At 36.5% G+C, this 12465-nt stretch overlaps 2 protein-coding genes across 2 annotated transcripts; both read right to left on the bottom strand.

Moving 5' to 3' along the window:
* Positions 1-254: 254 nt before the first annotated feature.
* LOC134680452 (uncharacterized) lies at positions 255-1579 on the bottom strand. The gene is made up of 3 exons (XM_063539584.1): positions 1576-1579; positions 1419-1543; positions 255-494 (listed from the first exon to the last, which is right to left on the bottom strand). The coding sequence occupies exons 1-3, from the start codon at positions 1577-1579 to the stop codon at positions 255-257; spliced, it is 369 nt and encodes a 122-aa protein (XP_063395654.1).
* A 141-nt stretch (positions 1580-1720) lies between these two features.
* LOC134680451 (uncharacterized) lies at positions 1721-12452 on the bottom strand. The gene is made up of 2 exons (XM_063539582.1): positions 10243-12452; positions 1721-1734 (listed from the first exon to the last, which is right to left on the bottom strand). The coding sequence occupies exons 1-2, from the start codon at positions 11192-11194 to the stop codon at positions 1721-1723; spliced, it is 966 nt and encodes a 321-aa protein (XP_063395652.1). The 5' UTR covers positions 11195-12452.
* Between the last annotated feature and the right edge of the window lie 13 nt (positions 12453-12465).

The following is a 12465-nucleotide window of genomic DNA, read 5'->3' as shown; positions in this document are numbered from 1 at the left end:
CCTGTTTCACTTTGCCCGGCACCCTGGGTAAAGCGAATAAAATATCTCTTTTTACGTTTTGTTCAAAATTGCAGCAATTATTCAACATTGGACGCTAGTGTTGTTCTACATTAAAAGTTTATTAAATAAAGACTTATTATTGATACTTCTTTCATTTCTTCCTTGTTAAATTTTTCTTTTATGTCAGGTCAAAGCTTAAGGTGTTCACTATACCCGGACTTCCACTAGTCGGTTTCACGGTTTTCTAACTACGTTTACAAATATATAGGGTGATAATACTCAAACATGAATGTCGCTGGCATATAAAAGTCGGCCATGAAGTAGAACTCATGAAGAAGTAGCCTGCCCACCTGGGAGGCCATCAAGTAGATCAACGTTCCTTGGCAATAGTGGAAGGGTATCCGCGTCCTTTTGAATTGGTACTTTGCTGGCACCCAAACTTTTACTACAACACACTGCAAGCTGAATCTCCTCCGGCTCGCCCATTCTAGAACCTGAAATAATTATTTGTTTTACAAGGGGGAAAAGTTTTTGTTTAACCGCTCGTGCTAATATTGATGCCCGAGCAAGCGAAAGATTCCAAAATTGAACCAAAGAGCGTAGCGAGTGGTTCGAAAAATGGAATAAACAAAATTTGCCGCCGAGTGAAACACAAAATTTTTCACCACACCAACCCGAATAGAAGCCAATTAAGACCAAATTAAAATCCAAATGAATGTTATTAAATATTTATCATCAAAATCATCATTTAAAAGTCAATTCTACCAGCAAACATAAGAAAAAAAACTCAAAATTTGCATTTGATTACTTTGCCTGACATGTTAATAAAATTCAACTTTGCTATCAGTTTTTGAAGTGCAAAGTAGCCTTTCCGAGCGTTCTTGCGCGCGAGTCCATACTTCAAGTCGCGCTTGATGTATGGAGTCGCGCGCGAGAACGCAACTCATGCTAGACCGACTGGTGTGGTGAAAAGATATTATATACAATATTATACTATGCTATTATGAACGTTTTACTATAAAAATATCACGTAATTAATTAATCCATCACCATTTTTATGTTCCTAAATTAAAGCTAGTTGTGATTAAAGCTTTTTTAGGGTACCGTACCCAAAGGGTAAAAACGGGACCCTATTACCGTCCGGCCGCCGGTCCGTCTGTCCGTCTGTCTGTCACCAGGCTGTACCTCATGAACCGTGATAGCTAGACAGTTGAAATTTTCACAGATGATGCCATGATGAGATGATGATGCCGCTATAACAACAAATACTAAGAAGTACGGAACCCTCAGTTTGCGAGTCCGACTCGCACTTGTCCGGTTTTTAGTTTGAGGAACTCAAAGGAAATGAAAGTTAAATTTAACACACATAATATCTTATTTGTAAATAAATGTTATTAAAATAAAATAAAAAAACATACATAAATCCATCGCGTCTCGGCCACAAAGCGGTGAGGTATTGTGTAGTTCGAGGTTCGGAACAGATTCGCCCGGTTCATCGCATCACTCTTGCACCAACCAAACTTATAGACGGTGTGTAAGCTATCTGTGGGAAACTTACAATTTTAAATTCCAAACACATTATGCTAACTTACTTACATTTTAGTTTTGGAACTCTTAATTCCAATGGGGTTGGCCGGTTGAATTATTTTACAGATGACCAGTACCTATAGATTTTCCTGACAATTCCTAGAATTGTTATGAATTGAATTCTTGTTTTTTTTTAAGGCCTGGGTGCTAATCTCATAGTCTGTGTGGAAAGAGAGGAGTCGTGTATTATAATATAAGGGGTCAAATACGTAATTCTATAATAACTCTGCTTTCCGAATTAAATAACGATAGAGTGCTAACTCCATACATCAGTATTCTTATCAAAACGCGAGTTATTTTCATAGTCGACATCTAGCGTCAAGTAGTGGATTTATCAGTACTGCTACTTGAGAATATATGTCGCGAATAACGAAATGTCAACAGCAACAATTTTCAGCTAATATTATAACCGGATTAACCGGAATTCTGTTTTCAACTCCTTCTGCTTGTATTGTAATATTAGTTAGAAATTGTTTTAGCAATGCATTTTTCATCAGTCGCGACACTTGTGCTATCTGGTATCTGGCCCCTGTTTCACCAACGTGACAGGTGCGACGAATTGTAAAATCACTGTTGCTGACGTCACAGGCATCCATGGGCTACGGTTACCGCTTACCATCGGGCGGGCCGTATTCCTGTTTGCCACCATCATTGTATTATTAAAAAAAACTTTATGATATCGGAAAAAAAACAGATATTTCTCTTCCTATGTTTATGACAATTGTCACAAGAAACACTACAATTGTCACGAAATTCCGACATATAACTCATTACCTGTCAAGAATTACCTACAATTCTTCTAAATCTGGCCAGTATTTTGCTCAACGCATAAGTATTGCCATACAACGTGGCAATGCGGCCAGCCTTCTGGGCACACTGCCCATCGGCAGTGACTTGGGGGACGTTTTTTATTTATAGGCTTTTTATTTTAAGTTTATTTAGTTTAGAGATAGTTTGTATTATTATTTGTAAGCTAATTTAATGTTTTAAATCTACTAAGTACTTGACACTAGACTAGATGTCGACTACAAAATAACCCGCATTTCGTTAAGAAAACTGATGTATGGAGTTAACACTCTATGCTTAGGTACTCATTTCTCTATGCTCCGAACAGGGAAAACCTATGGTGGCCCCATCTATGCAAACCTTTGACAGTTGTCAAACCCATTGTACCGTGTTTTTGAAAAATGAAAACTTTTTTTGTATGTATATCGTTATTACAACATAGTTCCATGTTGTGTTGAGTTTAACACTCGTACTTCGAGGCAAGTCTTCTTCCCCGTCCTCCATTTCATGTTCTGCAACAACTCCCTCGCTTTGTGCGCGCAGCACATATGAAGCTTTATGGGCTGGTATAACTCGCCAACCATAACATGGTGCTGAAAAAAAAATGGTTGTCTGTAAAGTCGGTTTACGGACGATAATTTTGCGTGATACTTAACGTCTTAAGAGAATATTACCATTACATTACGTAACGTTACCATGGATATTCGTCCACAACGTTACCATGGAGATTTGTCCACAACGTGACACTTTTTCGTGCATGCTACCGGTGTTCATCGATTTATAAGACGTTATCACGTCAAAAGTAAATAAAGTTTCATACCTAATAAATAAGTGCCTAAAATGTAGTGCGTAATTGTTTTCTTTCGTATTTTCTCGGAAACGTTCGTATTTGTCATGCTACTTCAGTCGACCTCAGTACTATTTGTACTTAGACTGACTTGAAATAGCAAGTCACGTTCGTACGTTTCCGTGAAAATACGAAGAAAACCAATTATGCACTAAAGCACAGCGTATAGGTACTTTACTAATTATTATAACATCCAAATCTTACCTAAATATAGCAAAAAAGCCAAAATGAAAATAAATGATAGATAATGTATTCTGCCATACACCATTTCTAAATGGAATTCAAGTGCTACAATATTTTTAGTAATATAATGTATATCTTTCCGCGCTGAAAGTACGCTTAATGCGTTAGAGAACGCGTGTACCTTTACTTACTTTAAACCTACTGTCTTTCCGAGTACGAGAAAAATTTTCTGTTTACAAATTATGCGCTTGTTTGCTTACTGAGTAATTGTGCCGTTTTTGAATGTGTGATGAAATTGTTGTCATTGTTTTCATTCGTAAACAGCATTCCACCGGACCAAGCGGTATCATCTTAGAGAATATAACCAACGGAGTGGTCATTAACAGGTGTTCCCCTCTGTCGAAAAAAGGCGGCCAATGGTCAACCACATGTCAAACACATGTATGGACTGACGTTTATTTGACATGGCTATGTTGACGTTACGTATACATTTGATGTGCCCCTCCCCCGCAAAAAACGGCAGACTATTTAGTACCGAAAATTATAGACATGGCGTCTCCATTGGTTATATCCTCTATGGGTATCATGGTCGCATTTTTATCACCTGTCAGGCCATGCGTCACTTTGGCACTTATATATTTGTTAGGACGTGACAGACATGGTGTCAAATGATAAAGAGCCGACCATCTTGAAGGTGACAGTCCATTTCCAACGACAGCTGTAATACTGTTTATTTTACTATGGAAATTGACAATAACAGCGACGCGTTCAGTACCAGTCGTGCAGCTGCGGTCAGAAATGGAATGTTACCATAACCCTACACCTTCGGCGCGGCTGTCACATTCCCAAATGTATAACGCACGAGTAATGTTTTGGCGCCGGAGTTTTTTTGAAGTAGATAGGTAGGTACCATTCTTAAGCGGTTATACCTAAAGCCTTAGAGGATATAACCAATGGAGACGCCATGTCTAAAATGTTCGGTACAAAATAGTCTTCCGTTTTTTGCGGGGGAGGGGCACATCAAATGTATAGGTACGTCATGTCAGATAAACGTCAGTCCATACATATGGTTGACATGTGGTTGACCATTGGCCGCCTATTTTCGACAGAGGGGAACGCCTGTTAATGGCGGCTCCATTGTTAATTACTCCGAGCCTAAAGCTAATATTGCTAACAATCAACTGTATTCCTGAACATTTTGGTTGCTGAAATGAATCCTAAAGTTGACGAGATACCCCAAGAGATTAAAATTGCAACAAGCATAATATGTTTATTAATAAACTTCTGAATAAACTTACCTGTGTATCCGATGCGCCTTATTTTATACTGTCAAAGTGAATAGATAGTATAGAGGGGTCCTGTCATAGTAAATTTTGTAGTCACTGTAAAATTACTGCCATCTATCGACACACGACAAAAACTCAAAATAAAGACGTATAAAATTATCAAATAAATGTGTACATATGGATACATTATTTTATTATTTTTATATCATTTTGACCTATGTTCGTTCCCTGATATCTACATATGTGTTAAAATTGTTAAATATGAAACGGTGTCATCACGCCATCTAGCCGAGGATAGGCCAAAGGTGCGCGCCATTTATCCGAGAATTACTTTTTCTTGATTTCCGAGGCACGTTTTTTTCTTAGACTTTATTCATCTTATACGAAGTTATATATATATTTGATAGTGTGTTTTAGTGTAATTATGTAAGTATTAGGCAACAAGGGATTCTGAAAACTATTGATAGTACTCGAATTACCTACATTTGAATTGTTTTAATAACAATAAACTTTTATATAAACTTAAGTAACCTAATAAACAACACTTCAATAATCGCTGTTATCAATTTCAATTTCAGCATCCTTGGTACAATGCCTCAGGGGCCTATTTTAGATTTAAGCTAGTTATTAATTTCGTTTAGTTGTACCACTGTATATATATTGTTTGTAAATAAATGATTGTCATTTCAAAATAATAAAAATAGTCACTGTCACAAAAAAATCTGTGAATAAGTACCTTCTTTTTAGCGACAAAGTATTAAGATTTTTATGGGTTTATAAAATTTAAAGACAAGTTCATTTAAAAATGATTATCGGGTGTATGCTCTCTTAAAAAACCGGTCAAGAGCATGTTGGGCTACACTCAGTGTAGGGTTCCGTTCCGTAGTTAACCATCCGTCACAATAGGCTGCCTTGAACGGAGCTTTGAGCTTTTAGCGGGAATCCGGTACATAACCAGCAAAAGAGAGTACCACCACCACCGCAGCACATTTACTAAGAAGAGAAGACTCCGATAATATTCTCTTTATCAAAAAAGGTCGTAGAAGAGCCCTCTTCGATTTGAAAGATCTATCCAACGACACCCCACACTACGTGTGGTACTGTGACGTGTGTGTTCAGATGACGCATAGTCTAATAAAACATGGTCTTCTCTTCCCGGAGTGACACAAGCCTACGTCACAATAACATGGCCGCTATATATAGCGCTATCGCATATTATCATATAGCGCTGTCGCATGATGACGTAGGCTTGTGTCAGTCAGGTGACCTAGAAAAGACGGGAAGAGAGTACCAGGCGGTGAGATGACGCAAAAAGAAATCATCACCACTCCTTTTTGTTTAGGGGAAGTAAGTACCTTACCCTAAGAATAAATTCTAGTTTTTATTTCACCACTTTATCTTCGTGACTGATTTATATATTCGCATTTACTTAGCATAGCATTGGCAGGCGTTTTATGGTTATGATTAAAAAAGCTTAAATTTGAAACCCACTTTTAATCGTAGCTGTAGGTACATAATATACACTAAACCAATCGGACGATATCTATAATTTTGCCGTATTTCGCTTCCTCCTCCTACTCGTACCTTGCGGCGTAGCCAACATGCCAATCGCTTACGCTCCGTAGCGATCGAAACGCAACTGTCACTGTCGCACTGATATGGAAGAGTGATAGAGAGATAGCGATTGTCATCTTGGCTAGGCTGGCTTATCCATCCCCAGAATCGGGTTTTTATTGACTCTCGATAGCAATTTTAGGCATGACGTATTGCAGAATATACTATTATATGTCGGACCTACACTGCTTGCCGGTTACGATATACATATATTAAATAACGTCTTTATAACAAATATTTAAAAGTAAGTACATTAGTTAAGTACCTATGTTATTTTAACACACATCAGTGATATAATGTATAAACTCAAAAATCTTAATCTAAATTAAACTAACACCTCAAAAGCAAAAGACTATTCGTAAATCTCGCCCCGAGAGTTTCCGTCTGCGGGTCTACCGCGAACCACGTTCGACGTGTTGCCTCTCTGTCGTACTTGAAAATATGTGCGTAAGTGTGATAGAGAGGCAACACTTCGAACGTGGTTCGCGGTAGGCCCTCTGGAGTCAAAGGAGCCCGTCACGCTCGCCGCGTGGTCACCTTAAATGGTGATGGACAACCTCTGCATCAGAAACGACCCGGAGCGAGGGTCATGACCACTCTCCATCAAGCGTCTGCCCACTTCCCCATTATTTTTTTTACATATAACTAACCTAACCTAACGTACACAATACAACTCCTAACATATATTGGGCTATAAGTAAATATTACATAGTTTAAAGACTACTACATAGTTTAAAGTCAGAAAACTTATGTCCTAAATACATCATAGGTACCTAAGTACCTATCACAATTTTTTTTTTAATCATGTAGGTACACATGTAATAGGTATGCATATTATGTTTTATGATTATTAACATCAATATGTATATAAATTAAGTAGTATAATATATGTTGGATACAATTATTATTTTCTAATAAAAAAACGCTAACCGCTGCTGATACTTGTTATACTTTCTCTCGGCCTATATGTACTTATACGGTTAGGTGTCATTAGGGAAATCCACATATTCCTTGTATTCGGATCGCATACTACGAAATACACAAATAATACAAATCCTTGTAAAGTTGAAGTCAAACAGAACAAATAAGACCACAAGAAGTTATTTGTAAATGATAAAATACCAAATATCCAAGTTAGCCCTAACAAAAAGAAAAGAAATATAGATAGTCTGAACTGAGCACCTATAAGATCGATATCTGTAGTTCTCATTTTTCCGTCAGGGCCCCTGTATATAGAGTACATAATTATAGCAAAGAGGACAATATTTGTTGTAAGTATTATGCAGATTGGAACAATTACACTCATGATTAGAATAAATCCTCTAGGATAGCAAATTAGGTATTTACCCGTCTCGGATTTAGTTGATTCCGGAATATAATTACCTGTGTCAAGTAATAAAATTACTATTATTGGTATAAAAGGCAAGCCCCAACCTAATACAGTACATTTCATCATAAATCTTGATGGTCTGCATACTCCTAAGACTCGCACATATCTAACAAATTGTAAGGCTGCTGTTATAAACATCCACATGAAACTTGCCAGAATAGAATAGTGCAATAAAGCACCAAGTATTATACATACTACCTCCTTGTGCTCAGCAACTTTGTAAATACCTTTTTCGTGAACGATTATTGTCGTATCTAGATTAAATACAATAATAAATATTAAAGGCAAAGCTATTGCACTTGATAAATGTAGTAGAATTTTTGTACCTGCTTTTTGCCTCCAAGCAGAAAAAACAGATGCTGTTATCCATATTCCTACTATACCTACTAAAGATATAAAGCTTCCAACCAATGTTATAACATTCAAAACCTTTTTGTGATGTGCTTGAACCACTTGGTTTACCGAACCACCGCCCGCATTAATTAGTTGACCAAAATGAGTTAAATGATAACATTCACAAACGGTTATGCTATTTGTTGACTTATAGGGCAAACATCCTTTCTTTGCCCAAAAACCTGGTAGTTCTCTAGTATTATCTGCTTGAAAATTCCAATATCCACAGATTTTTTTTTCCTCATAACCGGATATTATGTCTTTAAATACTAGAGGCACCGCGTGCTCTAAATTAGATGAGTACCCAGGAATGGAAATACCAATAACCCGACTGTTCATTTCATATTCTTTGAATCCAATTTCTGGAAACATTGCATCGTTATAAAATACATTTATTACAACAAACAGTTTATTTTTCTTATTTAAAACTTTGGATGTCTCATTAGAGATTGATTGCACCGACTCAAGAATCTGATCTGGAATCCATGTAGCAACCTCTAAATTTTTAATAGCAAGCACATCAATCAATGTTGTGTTTTTATATAAAGGTTTAATTACCATTTCAGTAAAATCATTTGAGCACTCATTATTAATTATTGCTATACCTGTAACATTGTTTTGTCTTGGATACGAAATTTGAACTACAAACTGTGGTTTGACTGCTAAAGAATAAGCACTTCGCTTTACCTTTTCTTCTTCGATTAAATGTTCAATTATATCATTTACTGAATCTAATATGACATTAGTTGAATTTAGGGTTTGGGATAAATGTAAATAATCCTGATCCACTGACATCACTCTGTCCATCACCCATGCCGCGTTATCTATATCTCCTAGATCAACAGACTCATTATTTTCCGCTAAATATAACACATACTGTAATGACATCGACAAGTAATATAAATCAGCTGGGATTATGTTGTCTACATTTCCAAGCACTGCTCCAAGTCCATTGGTTAAAAAATTGATTGTATCATTATCAGGTACATTACCTTTCAGGAAGTCAAATAAGAATTTGGTTGTCCAAGATGGTTCATAAGTACTATCACACAGTCCTTCGACGTCACCCCATGTACCTCCAAACAAATAAGTTCCTAAACAATGCCTTTTTACTGGCAGACCATTAGCTTGTAAGCAAAACTGTTGAGGAGCGGCAATCTGTCCAATACGTGTTAGATCCCAATTCAAACGAAAAATGTCGTCACTAGTAGTAGGTAAACAGTAGATTGAACTGGAAATATTCACAAAGGTATAATTGTTTTTAGGAAGCTCTATTTCTGCTGTTTCTTTTAATGTGAGAAAAGTTTGTAAGATATTACTGGCTTCATCATCGTAAATGTCAATAATTGCTACATGCAAATGCATTAAAAGTACCATATGCTCGATAGAGAAATCCAAAATATCCATTACTAAAACTTTGTTAGCATCAAATATTTCGGTAATCATTGAAATTAAATTAGTCATGTCGGGTTCTTCCGTGTCATATGCAATGTTGTACTTTTCTAGAACAAGGGCAAATACATGTTCTTCATTACAGTTAGGGTTTACGATTAATTTATCCGTTGTAACTAAAGTAAAGTTTTTGGTATGGCCTTCGCACCAATATTGACCCGCTCGGTATGTCACTGGATCAATTTCATATACAACTTTGTCTACGTCGCTAAAATCATTCACTTCCCTTAACATCTTTACCTGAATAATAGGTTCGTCGTTAACGTCTACGACTTTGACAAAACCCTGTGCGTTAGAAAAACACTGAACACCTTTATCGCTATCATCGGATTTCCACAAACCTGAAGGATAATAAACTGTAAGGTGAATCTTATTTTCTACGTCATTGTATTCAAACATAAATTCTGTTTCCCTGAATTTCATTTCTACTTCACAAGCCATGCAAGTAAATTTAGATGAAGTATTTGTTAAACTCAGTATTCCACTTCCATTAATTATTCCCTGTAATGAAGAAGCCTTGATTTCAGATACTTCAAACTTATCACCATCGTCGTCTGGCAACGTGGTTATGCTAACAGGAGGAAATATTTGAAACCAACACCATGTTGAACTATTTAATGCATTCATCGCAGCTAGTTTTGTAAAACCATATCTCGTCAATTCACCAAGGAGACCTTGGTTTGCACTTGGACTAGGTTTGGGACATTTTGTAGTAACAAATTCATCGTACGTTAAGCCAGTCTCATCGTCAGATTCCTCGATTCCGTAACAAGTGCTATCATCTGGCATAAAATGGAATCCATAGTACCTATCAGGACAACCCGATGGATAACGATACTCATTTACGGAAAAACACAAACTGGGATATTCCATGCTACAAGTTTCAGTTATTACAGCACTCTGTTCGACGTTGAGAAGCAAACAATTTTTCAACATAGTAGCCCGCATTTCTAACATGCTATGTTCAGTGCTAGTTTCCACAATTCGTCCCCAATTTGGACCAGGAACATGCCAGACAACTGGATTAAATAGTTTGGACCTTTGAGCCGGGAGCCAAAAGTATTTATCCTTAGTCGCATTCAATGTTGTTAATAAAGATATAATTTCGCTACCATCTAAATCCGTTATTACGGTAGTTTTTCCACTTTTATAACAAGGATAATTCCAAGCCGATGGTTTGTTGATTTGATAACAGTAACCACTATTCTCTGAAATCTGGTGATGCCCCGGAGGACATTTTGAAAAGTCAAAATAGTTGACTATTTGTTGACACGCCTGCATCTGTTGTAGGCTTGGTTCCCAATGAGTTCCATTGCAGTTCCTTGTTATAAGGCGTTCTTGTCTGAAGCACAGCGGTCTGGATGTGACGTTTTCTGCGAGTGAACTCGGAGGCCAGGTGATTTTAATACCACTTTTTGATACTTCACGTGGGCAATCCTGTAAGAAGGTTATAGGACAATTATATTCGTTCTCGTAACATAAGTAATTACAGTTTCTTGTTATATGTACAGATATGTAGGAATATTTGGAATGTAATACCTGCACACAAAAATTAACTAAAGTTGCAAGTATTAATGAAATATAACATATTAAGGACATGTTTGTCAACTTGCGTATGTCCGCAGATACGCGTAGAGTACCTACTGAGTGTTTCATACATTATTTTTATCAGGAGACAAGTTGGTCTAAATGAAGTGTCAACATAATATATTAATATAAATATACCGATACAGATACAGCATGTTGACCTAAAATATGATTGTTGTCTGCTCGAGAAAAAAAAACCCCTATGTCCCTACATACATTGATTGGGACCTTTTTTTTTTGTTTGAACCTATTCGTGATATCAGTGTCGGCCGAAACGTTAATGCAATTGAATATTCTTGACCATTAACCAGTACAAATTGGACCGTCAACTGTAACCGTCCGTTACCGTCTACGGTTCAATTTGTACTGGTTAATTGTCAATTGCAACTAACGTTCGGCCAACACTGCGTATTAATATGTAATATAACTAACACTGAACATTATTGAAATAGTGCTAATTCACTATTATTACTCTTTACCCAAAAGACTGACTGGACTGTTAGTCATTTTTCCTCTGGATTCGTCACAAAAATGATCTTTAATTTAATTACCTATTAAAAAAACAACCTGTATAAATCCAAAACGGTAGGTACATGTGAAGATCAGTTTTGATACGATATCAGTAGCAATATCAATTAGTGGGATAGATAGTGTAATATATACATACAGAGACATATATAATACCTATATCCTCTCTGATACATATATGTTACCGGCAATCTGTATAATTCATGTATCGTATGTAGTGCCTAGGTAATGTGTAGAATAAGCTATCGAAGGATAAAATAGTGTACTTATAGTTAATTTTTTTTGGCATTAGAAAGAACTTCGCAGAAGTAAGCTTGTGGTTCCAAATCCGGCACTTTTAGCGGTAATAATTTGAAGTAAATTACATGTATTGACCATGCTACATTAGATAATTCAATAATTATTAACAATTAAAGACCAAGATAAAAACTGCACGCTTGCTTCTGTGGAGTTTTTTCTAATGCTAAAAAAAACGAACTATAGGTATGTCACTTGATTACACTCTGTATCTTTCCCTCTCCTGTTTCTCCACAGGATACCTATTATTCAGGATTCTTATTATGTTAGGTGATATTAATAATTAATTACTAAACTAATCTGGGTGTCTGGCGACCTACGCACTGGCGCATTTCTTGCACAAAAACTCAGCCTCACTGTGCAGAGGGGAAACGCGGCCAGCGTCCTGGGAACAATGCCTCAGGCTAGATTTATGATTTATTTATTTTGTTCTTTAATCTATGTTTTATTAATACATAATAAATAATTAAGAAACGTAAATTAATCAACGTGCAAGAATTTTTTCACAACTTTAG

This window comes from Cydia fagiglandana, chromosome 3 (genome assembly GCF_963556715.1).
Source record: "Cydia fagiglandana chromosome 3, ilCydFagi1.1, whole genome shotgun sequence".
In the NCBI taxonomy this organism is placed as follows: Eukaryota; Metazoa; Arthropoda; class Insecta; order Lepidoptera; family Tortricidae; genus Cydia; species Cydia fagiglandana.
Note: the sequence above shows the minus strand (reverse complement) of the source record. Positions and strands in the feature narration are given on the sequence as shown.

Bases quoted from the DNA above. Each gene is read 5' to 3' on its own strand.
- LOC134680452 (XM_063539584.1), bottom strand. The intron at 495-1,418 runs GTATGTTTTTTT...TAATTATTTCAG, and splicing joins CCGAGACGCGATGGATTTAT to GTTCTAGAATGGGCGAGCCG.
- LOC134680451 (XM_063539582.1), bottom strand. From the start codon at position 11,194: ATGAAACACTCAGTAGGTACTCTACGCGTATCTGCGGACATACGCAAG.